Below are 22,708 nucleotides of genomic sequence, written 5' to 3'. Positions count from 1 at the left end.
GCGGAGTGGAAACAACTCCACCCAGTGTGTGTAGTAGTCCACTACCACCAATAAAAATTCATTCCGGGTTCCCCGGCTGGGAGGAAAAGGTCCCATGAGGTCAATTCCCAACATTTCATTTGGATGGTTTACCACGGTCTGCTTCATTTTCCCAGCAGGTCTGCCAATGTCTGGTTTGTATTTCTGGCAGACTTCACACTGCTGTACAAACTTCCGGGTATCAACCCACATGCCTGGCCAGTAAACCACCTCTTGTAGTTTTCGATACGTCTTAAAAACTCCAAGACGGCCACTCATGGGATTAGCATGATAAACTTGGATTATCTGGTCACTCAATGTAGAGGGAATGAAGACGCGATAATGGGTGCTGTGTATTCCATCTCTTCTTGGAGTTTTTCCGATACACTTTATCCTGAATTATGCTATACTTATCATTGAAGCGACTCTTCGAGTCTTCTTCAGACAGACTCTTGTGGATCGCCATGATGGCAGCATCCTTCTGCTGTGCTCTCCATACACTCTCATCATCCAGAGGAAAGGAATCATCCAGACACTTAGCGGTAGTGCAAGTGCTGCACAAGGGAGGACAAACATTGGCAGTCTCTGTAATCCGAGAAAGGGCATCTGGTACAACGTTCAGTTTTCCTTTGCGATATTCAATGATGAAGTCAAACTTCTGCAGTCTGATAGACCAGCGAATAAGACGGCTGTTGGTCTTGCCTGATACCAGAACCCACTGCAGAGCAGCGTGGTCTGTGACAACGGTGAAGATCTTCGCCTCCAAGTAGTAGCTCCATTTCTCCAAAGCCCAGACCACAGCGAGGCACTCCCTTTCAGTTGTTGAATAATTCCTCTCGGCTGAATTAATGGTGCGACTTGCATAGGCAAGAACTTATTCTGTCCTGTTTGACTTGCATCCGTGTACACAATGAAATGAGCATTCAGGTTAGGATGTCCAAGCACTGGAGGAGTAATTAGACTGTTTTTGAGTGCTTCAAATGCAATTTGGCATGCAGAGGTCCATTGGAATTTCACACCATTCTTCTTAAGGTGGTTGAGGGGTTCGGCGACCTTTGAAAAGTCAGGCACAAACCTGTGGTACCATCCAGCCATACCCAGAAAACACTGAACAGCCTTGAGGGATGTGGGAATTGGGAATTCCTGCACGGCTGCAACTTTGGCAGGATCTGCATGGATACCTTCAGCATTAACCACATGACCAAGGAACTTGAGTTCTGGCAAACAGAAATGACACTTCTTCAAGTTCAAGGTCAAACCTGCAGCCTTTAGTCTGTCGAAGACGGATTGTATGATGATCCGCGACAGAGGAGGAGTAGATTATGATGTCATCCAGATACACAAGACAATTTCTACCCCTCAGATCTCCCAGGACAGTCTCCATCAACCTTTGGAAGGTTGCTGGAGCATTCTTCAAACCAAAAGGCATGACTTTGAAGAAGTACAAACCAGCAGGGGTGACAAAGGCAGTCTTGTCCTGACTAGCGGGATCCATTGCCACCTGCCAATAGCCACTGTTCAGATCCAGATGACTAAAGATAGATGCTCCTGCCAGAGGTTCCAGTATGTCATTTATGTTTGGTAGAGGGTAGGCATCGCTTTCTGTTATGGCATTCGGCTTCCTGTAGTCCACACAGAATCGATATCCACCATCTTTCTTAGGAATCAGGACAACCGGAGAAGCCCATCCGGAAAAAGAAGGTTCCACAATTCCATTTTCCAACATGCTTTTGAGCAGTTCATTGAGAATTGCCAGTTTGGCGGGGGACAACCTGTAGGGACGCTGCTTAATGGGGACATCATGCCGGGTATAGATTTTGTGTTTGAAGATGGTTGTACGGCCGAGTGTAAGAGTACAGACCTCACCGTTCATCTCCAACATCTGGGAGAGCTGCCACCTCTCATCATCCGACCAACATGCCTGTTCCACTGCTTGTTTGATGTAGAAATCAGCATCAGGTTTGCTTTTGCTCTCGGATAGAAGGGGAGGTACGGCGGTAATCAGGGTGACAGTTGGGTTCTCTGACTTCACTGGTGGAACATGTTTTTGTCTTTGTCTCTTTATATTTTCTCGGTCTCTGACTTTACCTTGTCCGGACTCTGCATAATGTAGCAGGCTCCAGCCTGAAATCAGTGCATTACCAGGTTGAAATGGATGAGGCTGGGAATAGTCAGAGTGAAGCCGATAGGAGGGTTCAGACATCGAGATGGTCAGTCCACTGAAGAACAGGAAGTCTAGGCCAAGGACTACAGCAAATGCAAGGCTTGAATCTGCAAGAATAGCCACAGGAAGTTTAATAGTCTCATCATGCAGTTTTATTATTATACCAATCCAGCCCAAGGGGGTGGTAGGTTCTCCATTGGCCAAGTACAATGGTCCCTCCTCCCATGTTCGTAGCTCCTCATGAGGTAATGCCATGTTCTGCCACAGGGCCTCTTGCATCAGGGTGTAAGTTACTCCTGTGTCGATTATGACCTTCCCTCTCCAGTTCCTAACAGTCAGAGGCACCAATAGTTGTTGCGGAATAGGAATAAGACCGCTAGTTGTGATGTCTAAAGGCTTCATGGGCATTAAGGCTGACCCAATTGTATGCAAGCCACCACGTCTGTCTAGACTTTCGCTCTTGTGTCCTTTCCCTGAATCCTGACGCTGGACATAGAGCGGGCAAGAACCTGGAGGATGTTGGACTATACACCTCCAACACATCACTGGGCTTTTTACCTGGATCTTGGGTACAAATATCTGAGATGGTTTAGCCCCAGGAGAGCTATGGGTATACTGGGATGAAGGAACAGGGTTTTTAGTTTGAAGGTGGTGCTTCCAGTCCTTCTCAAACTGAGTCCCCAGACGCACCAGATCATCCACATTCTGCACACGTTCTCGAAGTTGACTAGCAAGGCGGGGAACCATGTTCTTAAGAATGAGTTTGACGATCTCCTGCTCAGTAATGTCAGCCTTCCATCTCCTACATAGAACTCGATAGGAGAAGGCAAAGTCCCGTATTGGCTCTGCTTCACCCTGGACTCTGTTACGCACACGTTCCGCCAGTTCATCCCCATAGTCCTCTGAGAGGAAGGCTGAGAGGAATATATTTTGAAACTCCTCCCAGGTTGACACATGTTCACGGGCTATCTCCCACCAGTCTCTTGCTGTACCATGGAGAACACTGCGGAGGGTGGCAAGAACCTCCAAGTCAGTAAGGGGCCGGATAGAAAGAAAATCATTACACTTAGATAAGAAAAACAGTGGATCAACATCATCTTCTGGGCTGCCAAAAGTGGGGAAAAGTAGTTTGATAGGGAGGGAGCACTCTAGAGGAGGCATGACAGTGGCAGCGGGGGTTCTGTGGTTTAACAGTATCTTCAGAGGGGATTTTGTAGTGCTACCTGTTCCTATTCCGTTACTGACCAAGCCAGTGGCAGAGGTAAAACCTGAGGGAGGTACAGAAGATTTGTCCAGAAGGGAAAAGCCTTTCATTTCCTCCTGGTGCAGCTCTTCCATTTGAAGGTCTGTGGCCTTCTGTTCTTTTTCCATCTCATTAACGGTGTCCTTTTGAGTCTGTTCAATCAACAATCGTAGTTCCCCTGTGAGAGAGTTCTTCATGTCCTCCATAACTTCCTTCAGATAAGAACACACTCCCTTCACAACAGAGGCTGACTCCTCTGCTCTCTGTTTTTCTTCCTCCTCAAGATAGATTATGACTTGCTGATGGTTAGTTTCCATTTGTGTTTTGAACCGGTGCAGTTTTCCTTGAATATCCTGCTTCAGAGAATCTTGTAAATATTTATGTCTCTGAACAATTTGTTGTTGGTTTTCCTCCATTTGACAGGGAAGGTAATCCAACCTCAGCTGCACATCTGTCTGATGAGCCTCCACACATTCACTGAGTTTGCGAATGGCATTCTCCTGCATTGTCAAACTATGATTGGTGTGTGTCCATTGATGTTCCAGTTGTCCAGTGATCACAGAGACACCTCTCCCAGTCTCTCTGGACAGGGTAACAGGAAGGGTTTGAGGGGAGGGTAATGGCGGAGATGTTATAGGCGAGCCCGAAACCTGGGGATTAGAGTCAGTGCTATCCAACTCCATTAGTTCATTGAGTCCTTCCACAATGAAAGAATCTTGAACATGATTACCATTAGGTGTGTCCACATTGACACAGTATGGGGTTCCAACAAAAGACATGATTCAACCTTGTGTGGATGGTGTCATGGGTGTTTCTCTTCAGGTCCCTGTTTGGGTGCCAATTCTACCGTCCTGACATCTTCCCCAACGTTACAGACTTATTGTAAAATGTATTAAATTAAAAAAAAATCCTCATCAATCTATACCCAATACCCCATAATGACAATGCCAAAACAGGTTTTTAGATTTAAAAAAAAAATGTATTAAAAATAAAAAGATAGGTATTCAGACCCTTTGCTGTGAGACTCTAAATTTAGCTCAGGTGTATCCTGTTTCCATTGATCATCCTTGAGATGTTTCTACAACTTTATTGGAGTCCACCCGTGGTAAATTCAATTGATTGGACATGATTTGGAAAGGCACACACCTGTCTATATAAGGTCCTACAGATGACAGTTGTAACGGTTTTGACTTGAGGTTATTTATAGGGGTGCCAGGTAGGTTGTGCCTACCAGAGAAAACATTGGTTTCTCCTTTTGGTTTGGGAGGGAATGAGTCCCATCTGGTCCGTCAAGTCACACCAATCCTAAGGACTTATGTAAAAGTCAGGATGGAAAGATACTTTTCATAAACCCCTTAAAACATTGGAAAGAACTTCAAACAAGTGTATTCTTTTGCGTGGTTGTATTAACAACATAAATGATCACACACACAACAATATAACAAATAATGCGCTTATGTTCATTTAGAAATTTCCTGTACCTCGGGCATAAAAAGAGGTAAATAAGTTCAGGGACTCAAGTGACCTTAGTCACGCAACGTTTGTCCGTAGCGTAAACCCAGTATTATTCATACACTCAAAATAACACTTATTTTGCAACACAACTATAAAGCGTATCAAAGACTAATCAAAGACTAATACGTCCTCACAACTACATAAATCACAGTATACATCACCCCAAAACAAATGAAATACCGTGTACAAAAAGTTGTAGTCAGTCAGTCAGTCAGTCATACAATCCAATCCGCCAACATATCTCCAGCGGAGAAAAGGCCACTTTGAACAACGGAGAGGTGTAGTCCACAGACGCACAGAGTGGATCCAATCCTGGGTAAACTCGCTTTAAGGCAACAAAACAACCGGAATAGCGAAGCTTCATGAACTGAGGATTGCACACATCCTCATTCATGTCTCAATCACAACTTCACCTTTGCGCAGCTGATGCTGGCTATTTAATGGGGAATTAAAGGGGAAGCGCCCTATTAGAAGGAGAAGCACTGAGACGGCCGTCACACAGTGCATGTCAGAGCAAAAACCAAGCCATGAGTCGAAGGAATTGTCTGTAGAGTAGAGACAAGATTGTGTCAAAAAAACAGATCTGGACAAGGTTACTAAAAAATGTCTGCAGCAATGAAAGTCCCTAAAAACATAATGGCCTCCATCATTCTTAAATGTAAGAAGTTTGGAACCACCAAGACTCTTCCTAGAGCTGGCCGCCTGGCCAAACTGAGCAATCAGGGGAGAATGATCACTGACAGAGCTCCAGAGTTCTACTGTGGAGATGAGAGAGCCTTCCAGAATGACAAACATCTCTGCAGCACTCGACCAATCAGGCCTTTATGGTAGAGTGGCCAGACGGAAGCCACTTCTCAGTAAAAGGTGCATGACAGCCCTCTTAGAGTTTGCCAAAGATCCCCTAAGACCACAAGATTCTCTGGTCTGATGAAACCAAGATTGAACTCTTTGGCCTGAATGCCAAGTGTCACATCTGGAGGAAACCTGGCACCATCCCTATTGTGAAGCATGGTGGTGGCAGCATCATGCTGTGGGGATGTTTTTTAGCGGCAGGGATTGGGAGACTAGTCAGGATCGGGGGAAAGATAAACGCAGCAAAGAACAGAGAGATCCTTGATGAAATCCTTCTCCAGATTGCTCATGATCTCAGACTGGGGCGAAGTTTCACCTTCCAACAGGACAATGACCCTAAGCACACAGCCAAGACAATGGAGGAGTGGCTTCGGGACAAGTCTCTGAATATCCTGGAGTGGCCCAGCCAGAGCCTGGACTTGAACCCGATCGAACATCTCTGGAGAGACCTGAAAATAGCTGTGCAGCGACACTCCCCATCCAACCTGACAGCGCTTGAGAGGATCTGCAGAGAAAAATGTGAGAAACTCCCCAAATACAGGTGTGCCAAGCTTGTAGCGTCATACCCAAGAAGACTAGAGGCTGTAATCGCTGCCAAAGGTGCTTCAACAAAGTACTGAGTAAAGGATCTTATGTAAATGGTATATTTTATAAAAACCTGTTTTTGCTTTGTCATTATGGGGTATTGTGTGTAGCTTGATGAGGATTTGTTTTGTTTTTATCCATTTTAAAACAAGGCTGTAACGTATCAAAATGTGGAAAAAGTCAAGGGGCCACTGTCCTGATATTTTTGGAGCTCACTGTATTAGCCTGCTCTGTTGATGATTTGGTTGTCATGGACGACTGATTGGGCTCATTGCTTCCAGTTGAAAAATAAATGCTGCTCTCATGGAATGAAATACTTTGAGCACTACCGAAAAGTGCTATTTTTAATTTGAAAAATGTATGCCGTAACCTGCATTTGCTATAGGACTATTGTTTAAGTTTTTGTTGGTGAAACTTTGATACCTCCATAATTTGCAGCTGTTTAAGTATATCAAAAGTGCGCAAGTTTGAGCATGTGATGTGCGTTTTTTTAATCAGCAGGAATTAGATTGAGCAATAAAAGCCTCTCTCGTGTTCTTCTTAAATTTAACTTGTTGTTGACAGTATGAAGCACACTACCATGGACATTAGAAGGGAGGAACTCCCTCAAACTTTTATTCCATAGACTGGGCTCCGCACTATGCAGCTGTTGCAAGAGCGCATTTTGTCGCTGGCTGTCCACTGGATGCAAAAACAATGATTGATAGGCAGCTTAAACTAACACATTATGTAAGGCACAAATAGCTAAATGAGAGAGCAGCAGTGTGATTCACATCAATGCGCTATGTAGATAACAATAATATGTGACTAGGCTACACCACTGCTGTTGTCCTTACCTCCAAGCGTTTAGTGAAAAGGGATCATCTTCAGATGTAGACAGCATTCACACCATTGGAAGACATACACTATATGGCAAAAGTATTCAGAGACCCCATCAAATTAGTGGATTTGACTATTTCAGCCACATTCAGACAGCTGAACTCAACTGCATTACATGACGTTACATGACAGTACATTACAGTATATTACACTACATTACACTACATACCGAAATAATAACCACAACAGCCAGCTGGAACCCTATTTAACCACGAAAAGATGCATGCCCTGGCCACTGAGGTACAGTAACTACTAGAGAATGGGCATTTCTCCAGAGCTCTTTTCGCTAGCATACATACAGAGCTAGCGAGGGCAGGCAGAGTAGAATCACTCTTGTTGATTCTATGGACAGAGGCCATTGAAGCCCTCTCAGGGGTAGTGATCACGGTCAGTCAGGTGGAATGGGGGCTCTGACCCCTCTGATTCTGATGAGGTGTATTTTGATTTTAACATTTTAACACCCCTCCCCGTAGAAGGAATTGGCTCAGATTACAGTAGCTCAGATTACAGCGCCAGACTGTATTAAAACAGATGGTTTTGGGACACTAAATCTGTGCGTGTGTGTATTTTTAAACAAAATACGTTCATAGCTGTTTATTTTGGTCCATATATTTGGGTGTATAAGTCCTCAACCATATGATAGGTCCAACAGTCAATTTCATGCTCTTCTAAAGGTTCGGGGTGGGGTTCAGACCCAGGGCCTCGAGCTTAATGATGAGCTTGGAAGGTACTCAGGTGTTGAATGCTGAGCTATAGTCAATGAACAGCATTCTGACATAGGTATTCCTCTTTGTCCAGATGGGACAGGGTAGTGTGCAGTGCGATGGCGATTGCATCGTCTGTGGGTCTATTGGGGTCGGTAAGCAAATTGAAGTGGGTCTAGGGTGTCAGGTAAGGTAGAGGTGATGTGATCCTTAACTAGCTTCTCAAAGAACTTCATGATGACAGAAGTGAGTGCTACGGTGCGATAGTCATTTAGTTCAGTTACCTTTGCTTTCTTGGGTACAGGAACAATGGTGGACATCTTGAAGCATGTGTGACAGCAGAATGGGCGAAGAAGGTGTTTAGCTTGTCCGGAAGCAAGACGTCCGTGTTTTTTTAAACCTTTATTTAACTAGGCAAGTCAGTTAAGAACAAATTCTTATTTTCAATGACGGCCTAGGAACAGTGTGTGTTGTGAACTGCCTGTTCAGGGGCAGAACGACATATTTGTACCTTGTCAGCTTAGGGATTCGAATTTGCAACCTTTCGGTTACTAGTCCAATGCTCTAACCACTAGGCTACGCTGCCGCCCCATGACGTGACTGGTTTTCCATTTGTAGTCCGTGATTGTCTGTAGACCCTGCAACATACGTCTCGTGTCTGAGGCGTTGAATTGCGACTCCACTTTGTCTCTCTACTGACGTTTTGCCTGCTTGATTACCTTGCGGAGGGAATAACTACACTGTTTACATTCTGCCATATTCCCAGTCACTTTGCCGTGGTTAAATGCGGTGGTTCGCGCTTTCAGTTTTGCGTGAATGCTGCCATTTATCCATGGTTTCTGGTTAGGGTAGGTTTTAATAGTCACAGTGGGTACATCATACACTTCCTGATAAACTCAGTCACAGTATCAGTATAGTCGTCAATGTTATTATCGGAGGCTACCCGGAACATATCCCAGTCTTCGAGATCAGAACAATCTTGAAGCGTGGATTCCGATTGGTCAGACCAGCGTTGAATAGTCCTTAGCACAGTGTTTCCCAAAGGCGTACACATTTCAGTTTTTGCCCTAGCACTTACACAACTGATTCTCATCAAAGTCTTGATTATGAGTCTGCTACTTTGTTAGTGCTCGGGAAATATTTAACATGTGCACCCCTTGGGTCACCAGGAACAGGATTCAGAAACACTGCCTTAGCATTTTAGCACTTTCAACTCTGTTCCTTTTTTTTGTCCTTTCTCTTCGAAAAATCTTCATTGCTGCCTGGGAGGCAGAGTTACACTGACATTTACATTAATTAGGAACAGAGCTTTCCTCTCATGATGTCATAGCCTAGGAGATAGAATGTTATCTTCCAGGTTTTCTTATGTCGTGTTTCCTCTGTGTTTTAACTGCTGTTTTAACTGCTGTTTCCTCTGTGTTTTAACTGCTGTTTCCTCTGTGTTTTTACTGCTGTTTTAACTGCTGTTTCCTCTGTGTTTTTACTGCTGTTTTAACTGCTGTTTCCTCTGTGTTTTAACTGCTGTTTCCTCTGTGTTTTAACTGCTGTTTCCTCTGTGTTTTAACTGCTGTTTCCTCTGAGTTTTTACTGCTGTTTCCTCTGTGTTTTAACTGCTGTTTTAACTGCTGTTTCCTCTGTGTTTTAACTGCTGTTTCCTCTGTGTTTTTACTGCTGTTTTAACTGCTGTTTCCTCTGTGTTTTTACTGCTGTTTTAACTGCTGTTTCCTCTGTGTTTTAAGTGCTGTTTTAACTGCTGTTTCCTCTGTGTTTTAACAGCAGTTTCCTCTGTGTTTTAAGTGCTGTTTCCTCTGTGTTTTAACTGCTGTTTTAATTGCTGTTTCCTCTGTGTTTTAACTGCTGTTTCCTCTGTGTTTTAACTGCTGTTTCCTCTGTGTTTTAACTGCTGTTTCCTCTGTGTTTTAACTGCTGTTTCCTCTGTGTTTTAACCTCTGTTTCCTCTGTGTTTTAACTGCTGTTTCCTCTGTGTTTTAACTGCTGTTTCCTCTGTGTTTTAACAGCTGTTTCCTCTGTGTTTTAACTGCTGTTTTACACAGGCTTTTCCTTTTGTTTTCTTCTTCTCCTCTTGACAGTTTGTGTGCTGTACACTCAAGGAATCTCCAACAGGGAATGGAGAGAGGTGAGTTGAGGTGAGGGGGGAGAGGGTCCAAGGCTCTGTGAGTATTGCCTCATTCATTTTAAATCAATACAAACCAGTGGCTGTTCCTCCTTCTCTCTTTCATTGTAGTTTAGTCGGACAGAGGTGATAGACAACACACTGAATCCAGACTTTGTCCGTAAATTCCTCCTGGACTATTTCTTTGAGGAGAGGCAGAATCTCCGCTTTGACCTGTGAGTATGCACATGTGTGTGTGTTTTGTTTAGAGAGGGTGAGTTAGTGAGGTGAGTTAGTGTGTGTGCATGAGCATGTGTGGTTGAGAGAGAGTGGTGCTGTGTGTGAGTCTGTAAGCACAAGTTGAGTTACGAATAAAATATTTATAAAGTGAGAGAAGGGAGATGTAAGTGTTCACCTTTTAAATAAATAAAAATTCATAAGAATTTTGATAACATTTCTTTATGAATTCCTCTTGTTAATAAGATGTTTTGTAACGTAATACGGTCATGGGGCAAAAGTTAAAAAGGTCGATATTGAAATACACATGATGTTCATCATTTTTTTGAATTCATAAATGAATGTCAGTTAAATTGTGGTCTTATCTCAGAGCACATCATATGGTTTAAAATGACACCATTGGTCCTTTAAATATGCTATAGTTGTGTATGCTATAGCTGTGTATGCTATAGCTGTGTATGCTATAGCTTGGAAAAGAAACATGTGGGTGACAAGCTTCTTGTCTCCAACATTAGGACTGTTTTCCACAGGAAATGTAGTCTGCTTCATGTTTTGTTTCCTTGCTGCAATACAGCTGAGTGCCTGCCTTGGTGTTTAGTTGAAGAGAGTATGAGTAAGTGTGTGTTAAGTTTGAGAGACAGAGTGTGAGGGTGTGTGTGTGTGTTTGGGTTAGGAAGGGAGAGTTAGTGAGATGGAGTGTGTGTTGGTTGCTTAGCAGACTCTATTGTCAGTGGGTGAGCATCAGGCTGTATGACAATCTACACTGATGGCCCTCTAATGGCTCTCAGCAAAGAGTGGTTGCCGAGGCTTCTCACACACTCCCGACACGCATGCACGCACGCACACACACACATACACACACGTACACACTCACACATGCAGACACACACACACAGCTTCCCCCTACATACAGAAGCCGCCCGAGGGCATCCTCTCTGACAAATATATATGTGTACTTTTTCCCTTGTCATTATATGAATAATTTATGAAGATTTGTGAGTGACCGAGGCAAAGACGAATAGTACATTAGGTACACCTGTGCATTCTGCCATCGGCGGGCCCGGTTGCGTAACAATGTTCCCTAGTCTTATGGAATTACATTTGTACCAACATAGTACTGTATCATCTCTCTCAGCTGTGACATGGCACCTTGTCTGTAGAGACAATTATACACACCATCACACATGCACACACGTGCGGAGGCGCACGTACAGGCACACACACACACATGCGTGCACTCATGCACAGAAACAGGCACGCATACACACACGCAAAGTAAAAACACCTGAGCAATGGATTAAGGAAGGGATATACTGTACTAGAATAAAATGGGTTTCTTTTTGAAAAGCAGGTGGATACATTTCAGCACACAAGTTGTTTTTATAGTTTTATGGAGAAGCTACATTCTTTTCAACGTCTGAGGTTTATAACCTTTGACACTGACGGCCAAGCCTTTTTGTAAAATGGTACTATGATTTTCCCCAATCAGTGGTACATTTACATTTTAGTCATTTAGCAGACACTCTCATCCAGAGCCACTTACATTTAGTTCAGATAGCTGGGTGGGACAAACACATATCACAGTCATACACTCTTAGAAAAAATGGTTCAAAAAGGTTTTTTTGGGGAGGTATTGAATTCTACCAAGAACTGTTTTGATCTGAAGAACCCTTTTTGGAAAACAAAGGTTATTTGTAAGGCAAAGGGTTCAACCTAGAATCTTTAACATCATAAGAACGTTTTTGGAAGTACGGGTTCTTTGATGATTCTTTGGAAGACAAGAAGGGTTCTACTAAATATCATGATTCCCAGCATGCTCTATTGCAGGGTGATTTTAAGAATAGTTTGTTATAATGTCTGTGTTTTTACATGTACATTGATTGATTGATACATTTTATGCTACACAAAGAAATATAGCATACAATTTTCTAAACTAATCCAATCTGTTAGTAGTTGGACTTATTGCATCCGTTACTGAGATGGTTGTTCCAGTTTAGATGATTGAGGTAGTCTCAGTATTCAGTCTTCCCTGCCCTGGCAGTCATTCTGAATGCAGATTGCGGGTGATAAAACATTCCACTTGTTGGATATCGTAACTCTGGCTGGATTCCAATAAGAATTAAACATCACTTGGCAAGCCAGATTAGTGAAGGGAAAGGGGTTACCTAGTCAGTTGTACAACTGAATGCATTCAACTGAAATGTGTCTTCCACATTTAACCCAACCCCTTTGAATAAGAGAGGTGCGGAGAGCTGCCTTAATCGACATCCACGGCGCCCGGGGAACAGTGAGTTAACTGCCTTGCTCAGGGGCAGAACGACAGATTTTGACCTTGTCAGCTCGGGGATTCGATCCAGCAACCTTTCGGTTACTGGCCCAACGCTCCTAACCGCCAGTCTACCTGCCTCAAATGTGATTTGCAGGCCTGATGTGGCCCGTAAACCAGGAGTTTCCTAACATCACTGTGTTAGGGTATAAGATGCCCTCAAAGAAAGGCCTTATGATATATGTACAGTTCCTTGCAAAATTATTCACCCCCTTGGCATTTTTCCTATTTTGTTGCATTACAACCTGTAATTTAAATAGATTTTTATTTGGATTTCATGTAATGGACATACAAATAGTCCAAATTGGTGAAGTTAATAATTTTGTTTTTTATTGTTTCAAATTTTTTTTTAAAGAAAAGTGGTGCATGCATATGTATTCACCCGTTTTGCTATGAAGCCCCTAAGTGAGATCTGGTGCAACCAATTACCTTCAGAAGTCACAGAATTAGTTAAATAAAGTCCAACTGTGTGCAATCTAAGTATCACATGATTTGTCACATGATCTCAGTATATATACACTTGTTCTAAAAGGCCCCAGAGTCTGCAACACCACTAAGGGGCACCACCAAGCAAGCGACACCACGAAGATCAAGGAGTTCTCCAAACAGGTCAGGGACAAAGTTGTGGAGAAGTACAGATCAGGGTTGAGTTATAAAAAAAAATCTGAAACTTTGAACATGCCACAGAGCACCATTAAATCCCATTATGAAAAATGGAAAGAATATGGCACCACAACAAACCTGCCAAGAGAGGGCCACCCACCAATACTCACAGACCAGGCAAGGAGGGCATTAATCAGAGAGGCAACAAAGAGACCAAAGATAACCCTGAAGGAGCTGCAAAGCTCCACAGCGGAGATTGGAGTATCTGTCCATAGGACCACTTTAAGCCGTACACTCCACAGAGCTGGACTTTATGGAAGAGTGGCCAGAAAAAAAGCCATTGCTTAAAGAAAAAAATAAGCAAACATGTTTGATGTTTGCCAAAAGGCATGTGGGAGACTCCCCAAACAAATGGAAGAAGGTACTCTGGTTAGATGAGACTAAAATTGAGTTTTTTGGCCATCAAGGAAAATGCTATGTCTGGCGCAAACCCAACACTCTCATCACCCCGAGAACACCATCCCCACAGTGACGCATGTTGGTGGCAGCATCATGCTGTGGGGATGTCTTTCATCGGCAGGAACTGGGAAACTGGTCAGAATTGAAGAAATTATGGATGGCGCTAAATACAGGGAAATTCTTGAGGGAAACCTGTTTCAGTCTTCAAGAGATTTGAGACTGGGAGGGAGGTTTACCTTCCAGCAGGACAATGACCCTAAGCATACTGATAAAGCAACACTCGGGTGGTTTAAGGGGAATGTCACGAGAATTTTCAATCCCAATGATAATAACTGACAATCAATAGCTCTGACCAATCCCCGAGATCTGTAAGACCATGGGTTTAATAATAATTAGGCAAAGACTCAGCTTATGCAAAAAGATAGTACAGTTTATTTAGAGAACGTTCTAAAGTCCATTATACAAAGACATCCATTTTATAGCTGCACACATACTTCCACACAAACAGTAGGTGAGTTTTATCTCTATAGTTCTCCACACTGTGTATCACTGCCCAGCCGACAGTTCCATTCCCCCGAGATTAGGGAAACCTTGAGAAGTACTCCCTGTCCTCATAAGTTTTCTCAGAGTTCCTGCCAGGTTGGTTCAAACAGTTGAATTGTTCTTCGGTATTTTCTTAGGCACACACACATTTCTCTATCTCCCAGTCCAACCTAATTGGACTTATGTTTAATACTTTAATTATTCCTTATACATGCTACATAAACTATACTCCCTAATGGTTACGTTTCAGGGTAGAATTATTTAATCATTATCTTTAAACATATCAATTGTTTTATCAGGGAAACATTTAAATGTCTTAGAATGGCCTAGTCAAAGCCCAGACCTTCATCCAATTGAGAATCTGTGGTATGACTTAAAGATTGCTGTACACCAGCGGAACCCATCCAACTTGAAGGAGCTGGAGCAGTTTTGCTTTGAAGAATGGGCAACAATCCCAGTGGCTAGATGTGCCAACCTTATATAGACATACCCCAAGAGACTTGCAGCTGTAATTGCGGCTCTACAAAGTATTGACTTTGGGGGTGAATAGTTATGCACACTCAAGTTTTCTGTTTTTTTGTCTTATTTCTTGTTTGTTTCACAATCAAAAAATATTTAGCATCATCAAAGTGGTAGGCATGTTGTGTAAATCAAATGATCCAAACCCTCAAAAAAATCTATTTTAATTCCAGGTTATAAGACAACAAAATAGGAAAAATGCCAAGAGGGGTGAATACTTTCGCAAGTCACTGTAATTATCATTAATAATTGATTTTGAAAGGCTGGTGGAACCGTTCATAAAGGGTTCTAGGAAGAACCTTTAGAGGATGAACCTTTAGAGGATGAAAGGGTTCTTGGTATAATCCTTCATAGAGGGTTTTAAGAATAACCCTTCATAGAGAGTTCTAGATAGAACCATTCACAGGGGGTGTCACGGCCGTCAAAGGGAGGAGACCAAGGAGCAGCGTGGGATCTGTACATTCCTCTTTATTTCAAAGAACGAACACTAAACAAAATAACAAAATAACAAACGAACCGTGAAGCTATACAAAAATGAGTACTGACAGGCAACTACACATAGACAACTACCCACAAATACAGGTGGGAAAAAGAGCTACCTAAGTATGGTTCTCAATCAGAGACAACGATAGACAGCTGTCTCTGATTGAGAACCACACCCGGCCAAACACACAGAAATACAAATCATAGAAAAAGGAACATAGAATGCCCACCCAAATCACACCCTGACCAAACCAAAATAGAGATATAAACAGCTCTCTACGGTCAGGGCGTGACAGGGGGTTCTATGAAGATCCCTACATAAAGAGTTGTAGATAGAACCCTCCACAGAGGGTTCTACCTACCACCAAAAAGGGTTCTACCTAAAACTCTCTATGAAGGTTACAAACTGAAGAACCCTACATGGTTCAACTTACCACCTTTTTTTCTCTAAGAGTGTTGTAAGAACATTTTTCCTCAAAGTAGCTGTCAGCAAAGTCAGAGCTAGTAATGGGGGGAAAAAGTCAAGTGTGAGTGTTAGTTCACGAAAGGTAATTCTAATAAAAAAAGATATATATTCTTTACTAGTTTTTTTTTATTCGATTTTTTAAAATTATGTGTGGTTTCTTTTTCTCTCCAGGTATGACCTCGACTCGAAAAGCGACAACCTGTCTAAACATGTGAGTTGCCTTTTTCCTCTCCTGTTTAACCACCCTGTTTGTTCAGTAATGCTCTCATAGGACAAATACAGATAGTCTCTAGAACTCCTTCCAGTCCCAAATCATATCACAGACACGATGCCAGGTGATGCTAAGACCAAACTGCTAGTCTCTAGCTAGGCTACCGCTGTAGTTCTATGGTGGCCGTGACTTTATCAAGAGCTCCTCTCTCCATCCGTCCACACATCCAGCAGAGTAGCCCCAGCTCCCCTCGAAGCCCCCAGGCTAACACTGAAAGCACTGAGCACACAGAGTCACTCTCAGTATGATGACTGAGGACGCTTGGATGCGCCCTGTCGCCACTGCAGATGTGGGGGATTGGAGATATGGCACGCAGCATTAGCCTGGCTTCCATTGTCTATCCACGTTTCCACGTTCTCTCCATACTAGCTGCCTGCCCGCCCCACCCACGGCGCTAAAAATAAATGCGAACTGAAAACGTGTAAAAGTACAATATCTCTCTTGGCAGCATCCACCGATGCGAAGACGGGGACGGTAGGGACACCCATCACAGCAGATGTTTTTCTCTGGCCATATTGTTTCCATACCCCGAGCTGATTGGACTGGGGAACGCTGACGAAGTTTCACGGATAGAGAACAATAATGCACAATTTACTAGTCTTTATGTTGTTTTCTAATACGTCGTGTAACTCCCTGACCATACATTTCAGATCAGATTTCCTATTGGTTGAACCATTTTGTCATCTGATGGTTTTTAGGGCTTTGGTAGCCTAGCAAAGACTTGGCCTATTCTCCAGAGGTTTGCTGGTCTGTTGTGTTCAGTACAAACCTGCCCCTCTCTGCCTCTAGTGGAAAGCTTACCCCACCGCTAGCCCATCCTGCATATCATATTAGTGACACCACAGACCCCCAGGAGTTCTAAAATCTGCACTGAAGGAGGAATGGCTTTTTTCCTCTCTCTCTCTCTCTCTCTCTCTCTCTCTCTCTCTCTCTCTCTCTCTCTCTCTCTCTCTCTCTCTCTCTCTCTCTCTCTCTCTCTCTCTCTCTCTCTCTCTCTCTCTACACGCTCTCTCTCTCTCTCTCTCTCTCTCTCTCTCTCTCTCTTACACACTCTCTCTCTCTCTCTCTCTTACACTCTCTCTCTCTCTCTCTCTCTCTCTCTCTCTCTCTCTCTCTCTCTCTCTCACACACACACACTCTCTCTCTCTCACACTCCCTCTCTCTCTCTCTCTCTCACACACCCACACCCTCTCTCTCTCTCTCTCTCTCTCTCTCTTTCTCTTTCTCTTTCGCTCTCTCTCTCTCTCTCTCTCTCTCTCTCTCTCTCTCTCTCTCTCTCTCTCTCTCTCTCTCTCTTACACACTCTCTCTCTCTCTCTCTCTCTCTCTCTCTCTCTCTCTCTCTCTCTCTCCCTCTCTCTCACTCTCTCTCTCTCTCTCTCTCTTACACTCTCTCTCTTACACTCTCTCTCTCTCTCTCTCTCTCTCTCTCTCTCTCTCTCTCTCTCTCTCTCTCTCTCTCTCTCTCTCTCTCTCTCTCTCTCTCTCTCTCTCTCTCTCACTCTCTCTCTCTCTCTCTCTCTCTCACACACACACACTCTCTCTCTCTCTCTCACACTCACTCTCTCTCTCTCTCTCACACACCCACCCTCTCTCTCTCTCTTTCTCTTTCTCTTTCGCTCTCGCTCTCTCTCTCTCTCTCTCTCTCTCTCTCTCTCTCTCTCTCTCTCTCTCTCTCTCTCTCTCTCTCTCGCAAGAGGCCCTGACTGCACGGTGGGACGGGGAGGGGAGGAGCGATCATCACCGACCGACAGAATAGATCCTAGGAGCAGCTTTCTGCCCGCTGGACCAAACACAGCTCATCTGTCAAGTGCATTTATTATACACAAAGCAGAGCAGAGCCAGCCAGGCCCAGTAGCACTGCATGTTACAAGTCCTCACTCCTCAGTCTCATACACACAGCTACTTTCATTTCATGGCCCCAACCCAAAGGCCCTGTGCAAACAACACCATGCACACAAAACACTACTACCATCTCTACTTGTGTTGCCAAGCAACCATGGCATCATTGGCAGAGAGTGCCAGAAAGTCCAATGCACTGTGTATTAGTGTCAAATGGTCAAAGCCATGTAGAGTTACTTTTAGGCACCATGGCCCAGTTGGTTAGGGCATGGTTGAGGCGCTTACAAGACCAAGTTTTAGGGTTGATTCTCCCTGTATGCTACCTGTATGTGTTACCTGTATGTTACCTGTATGTTACCTGTATGTGTTACCTGTATGTGTTACCTGTATGATACCTATATGTTACCTGTATGTTACAATACCTGTATGTGTTACATGTATGTTGCCTATATGTTACGTGTATATGTTACCTTCATCTGTACAAACAATAGTACGCAAGTATAAACACCATTGGACCACGCAGCCGTCATACCGCTCAGGAAGGAGACGCTACGGAAGGAGACATGTCTCCTAGAGATGAATGATCTTTGGTGCGAAAAGTGCAAATCAATCCCAGAACAACAGAAAAGGACCTTGTGAAGATGCTGGAGGAAACAGGTACAGAAGTATCTATATCCACAGTAAAACGATATCGACATAACCTGAAAGGCCGCTCAGTAAGGAAGAAGCCACTGCTCCAAAACCACCATAAAAAAGCCAGACTACGGTTTGCAACTGCACATGGGGACAAAGATCATACTTTTGGGAGAAATGTCCTCTGGTCTGATGAAACAAAAATTGAACTGTTTGGCCATAATGACCATCGTTATGTTTGGAGGAAAAAGGGGGTGGCTTGCAAGCCGAAGAACACCATCCCAACCGTGAAACACGGGGGTGGCAGCATCATGTTGTGGGTGTGCTTTGCTGCAGGAGGGACTGGTGCACTTCACAAAATAGATGGAATCATAAGGTAGGAAAATCATGTGGATATATTGAAGCAACATCTCAAGACATCAGTCAGGAAGTTAAAGCTTGGTCGCAAATGGGTCTTCCAAATGAACAATGACCCCAAGCATACTTCCAAAGTTGTAGCAAAATGGCTGAAGGACAACAAAGTCAAGGTATTGGAGTGGCCATCACAAAACCCTGACCTCAATCCCATAGAAAATTTGTGGGCAGAACTGAAAAAGCGTGTGCGAGCAAGGAGGCCTACAAACCTGACTCAGTTACACCAGCTCTGTCAGGAGGAATGGCCCAAAAGAATGGCCCAACTTATTGTGGGAAGCTTGTGGAAGGCTACCCGAAACATTTTACCCAAGTTAAACAATTTAAAGGCAATGCTACCAAATACTAATTGAGTGTATATAAACGTCTGACCCACTGGGAATGTGATGAAAGAAATAAAAGCTGAAATAAATAATTCTCTGTACTATTATTCTGACATTTCACATTCTTAAAATAAAGTGGTGATCCTAACTGACCTAAGACGGGGAATTTTTACTAGGATTAATTGTCAGGAATTGTGAAAACTGAGTTGAAATGTATTTGGCTAAGGTGTATGTAAACTTCTGACTTCAACTGTATATGTTACCTGTATGTTACCTGTATGTGTTATCTATATGTTACCTGTATGTTAAAATACCTGTATGTGTTATCTATATGTTACCTGTATGTGTTATCTATATGGTACCTGTATGTTAAAATACCTGTATGTGTTATCTATATGTTACCTGTATGTGTTACTTATATGTTAAAATACCTGTATGTGTTATCTATATGTTACCTGTATGTTAAAATACCTGTATGTGTTATCTATATGTTACCTGTATGTGTTACTTATATGTTAAAATACCTGTATGTGTTATCTATATGTTACCTGTATGTTAAAATACCTGTATGTGTTATCTATATGTTACCTGTATGTGTTACTTATATGTTAAAATACCTGTATGTGTTATCTATATGGTACCTGTATGTTAAAATACCTGTATGTGTTATCTATATGTTACCTGTATGTGTTACTTATATGTTAAAATACCTGTATGTGTTATCTATATGTTTCCTGTATGTTACAATACCTGTATGTGTTATCTATATGTTACCTGTATGTGTTGCCTATATGTTACCTATATATTACCTGTATGTGTTACCTATATGTTACTTGTATGTTACAATACCTGTATGTGTTATCTATATCTTACCTGTATGTGTTACCTATATGTTAAAATACCTGTATGTGTTACCTATATGTTATCTATATGTTACCTATATGTGTTACATATATGTTAAAATACCTGTATGTGTTATCTATATGTTACCTGTATGTGTTACCTATATGTTACCTGTATGTTACAATACCTGTATGTGTTACCTATATGTTACCTATATGTTACCTATATGTTACCTATATGTTACCCATCTCCCGGGTGGCGCAGTGGTCTAGGGCTAGAGTGCTAGAGGCGCCACCAGAGTCTCTGGGTTCACGCCCAGGCTGGGCTGGGTTCGCGCCCAGGCTCTGTCGCAGCCGGCCGCAACCGGGAGATCCGTGGGGCGATGCACAATTGGCATAGCGTCGTCCGGGTTAGGGAGGGTTTGGCCGGTAGGGAGGGTTTGGCCGGTAGGGATATCCTTGTCTCAGTATGTAAAAAAAATGTAATAAAATGTATGCACTCTACTGTAAGTCGCTCTGGATAAGAGCGTCTGCTCTTGGCCGGTAGGGATATCCTTGTCTCAGTATGAAAAAATTTAATAAAATGTATGCACTCTACTGTAAGTCGCTCTGGATAAGAGCGTCTGCTAAATGACTAAAAAAAATATATATATATTTTTTTTAAATACCTATATGTGTTACCTATATGTTACCTATATGTTACCTATATGTTACCTGTATGTGTTACCTATATGTTACCTGTATGTTACAATACCTGTATGTGTTACCTCTATTTATCATTATGTTCATCATGCCTTGTAGTCTGATCTCAAGGTCCTCATCATGTATGGATGTCATTATTCATCATATATAGTATGTATGGGAAGCTTGACAAAAACATTGGTCCAAACATGAATATCCTGTTGTTGTCATGGTAGTGGCTAAGCCAGGCTCTTGAGTGTTTAGGGGTTAGATGGAGGAAAAGACGGATTGAAAAGCATAGCTATAATCAGTGTCACTTTTCCATATAATCGCCCTGGTCTGCTTGCTTGGCTTTGGTGCTCTCACATTCATGCCGAACATCCTACAGAAAATACTGTACAGCAAATTACAGTTTTTCCCCATCCATCTTTTGAGGCATGTCTCTCTCTCTCTCTCTCTCTATCTCTCTCTCTCTCTATCTCTCTCTCTCTCTCACTCTGTGTGTAGGACTTCCTGGGCCAGGCGTTCTGTACCCTGGGGGAGGTGGTGGGCTCCATGGGAAGCCGCATGGAGAAACCTCTCATGTAAGTAATGTACCGTTCTCTCTCACACACACACACAAACACACACATCCCTGTTCCCTATCGTCGCTATTTCAGTCCTATTTTGTCCTCATTATTTTAAAAGCCAGGCCCAAGAGGCAACATAAAGTAGATGGTTTAAAGGGCTGTATTTTTTTTGCAATTTTGCATAGTTGGTATTCCATTTATGTATATTCTACGGTGGGGCCAATCTCAGTCAATTTAGGGAAAATATTGAAATTCAGTGCATTAATCCTCCTACATTACCACCTTCAGAACTCTTGGCTGTTGGCTAAGCAAGGTTACCGCAAATTATTGTTGAGCAATACAAGAATCTTGTTCATGCCTATTTAATGAAACTCAGCTCATGTTTGTATTGAGCACAAAACCAGGCATACCCACTGAGTTTAGAACATAAGAAATCAGTTAGCGGATGACAACTACACTTTATCATGCAGAAACTTTTTTTAATCCACTGTATGAGATTCCAGCAGTGTTGTTACTACCAGCTGCTGCTTTCTCACAACAGGATTAGGGGGGGGGGGGGGGGGTACCTAGCCATGTTCTCCATGTGTGAACCGTGAGTGGGGTGACCCTCACCCCACTGTGTGTGTGTGTGGGAGATTATGTACGTATGAAAATGTGTTGTTGCAACTGAATGGGTCAGCAGATGAATGACACACAAGATGATGATGATGTAGGAATGAGCTGCTGTCATCGAGTTACATAATGATCACAGGATGCACTTTTTCTGTGTGTGTGTGTGTGCGTGTGAGTGTGTGTGTGTACGTATGTGTTTGAGTGCAGTCAGCCCACTGTATCTAAAAGAGGCCCCTTTATTTACATGGAAATTGCTGAGTCAAAAGTGTGGTCACTAGATTGGATAGATAATATAGTAGTAGATATAAGATAGTACATATAGAGGCCATACGTACTAAACACTGTTGCCTTTAGACAGATGATATCAGGAGGTGCATGAAAGACAGACGTCTTTCATGAACTTATTCTACCGTTACACATGACCGGTATACCTCTTTTACACTATCCTGTGATACCCACCAGAACCGTACTGTGATGGTCCAGATTTTCTTTTCACTTTGTCGGTTCTAGTGCCGACAAAACCGTTTTAATGGTAGATAGGTGAGACAGAAGAGTATAGATCAGGTCATGGTGCTGGTATCAAAGTCCGATGGTCATGTCGTCCCTTTTCTAGACTATAGATAATATTATTGTTTATGTTGTATTGTCACATACACCAGATATGTACTAAAATGTGTTGTTTTATAGGGTAAGCCATAGCAATACAGCACCATGGAGCAAATGTGTGTTAATCCCTTCCATCTATTTCATATTCTCCCTCTGTCTTTCTCCTCTCTCGCTCTCTCTCTCTCTCTCTCTCTCTCTCTCTCTCTCTCT

The 22,708-nt window shown here is 42.8% G+C and overlaps 1 protein-coding gene across 1 annotated transcript in view; it reads left to right on the top strand.

Annotated features, from left to right (window-relative positions):
- LOC139584337 (copine-8-like) overlaps positions 1-22,708 on the top strand; it is a 72,699-nt gene that overhangs the window by 25,163 nt on the left and 24,828 nt on the right. Inside the window, exons 3-6 of the mRNA XM_071416046.1 lie at positions 10,051-10,097; positions 10,206-10,309; positions 15,881-15,920; positions 21,219-21,295. Of these exons, the coding sequence (XP_071272147.1) occupies positions 10,051-10,097; positions 10,206-10,309; positions 15,881-15,920; positions 21,219-21,295 (268 nt within the window). The remainder of the gene's footprint in view (positions 1-10,050; positions 10,098-10,205; positions 10,310-15,880; positions 15,921-21,218; positions 21,296-22,708) is intronic.

This window comes from Salvelinus alpinus, chromosome 9 (genome assembly GCF_045679555.1).
Source record: "Salvelinus alpinus chromosome 9, SLU_Salpinus.1, whole genome shotgun sequence".
Classification (NCBI taxonomy): Eukaryota; Metazoa; Chordata; class Actinopteri; order Salmoniformes; family Salmonidae; genus Salvelinus; species Salvelinus alpinus.
This window is presented reverse-complemented; position numbering and strand designations above follow the sequence as displayed.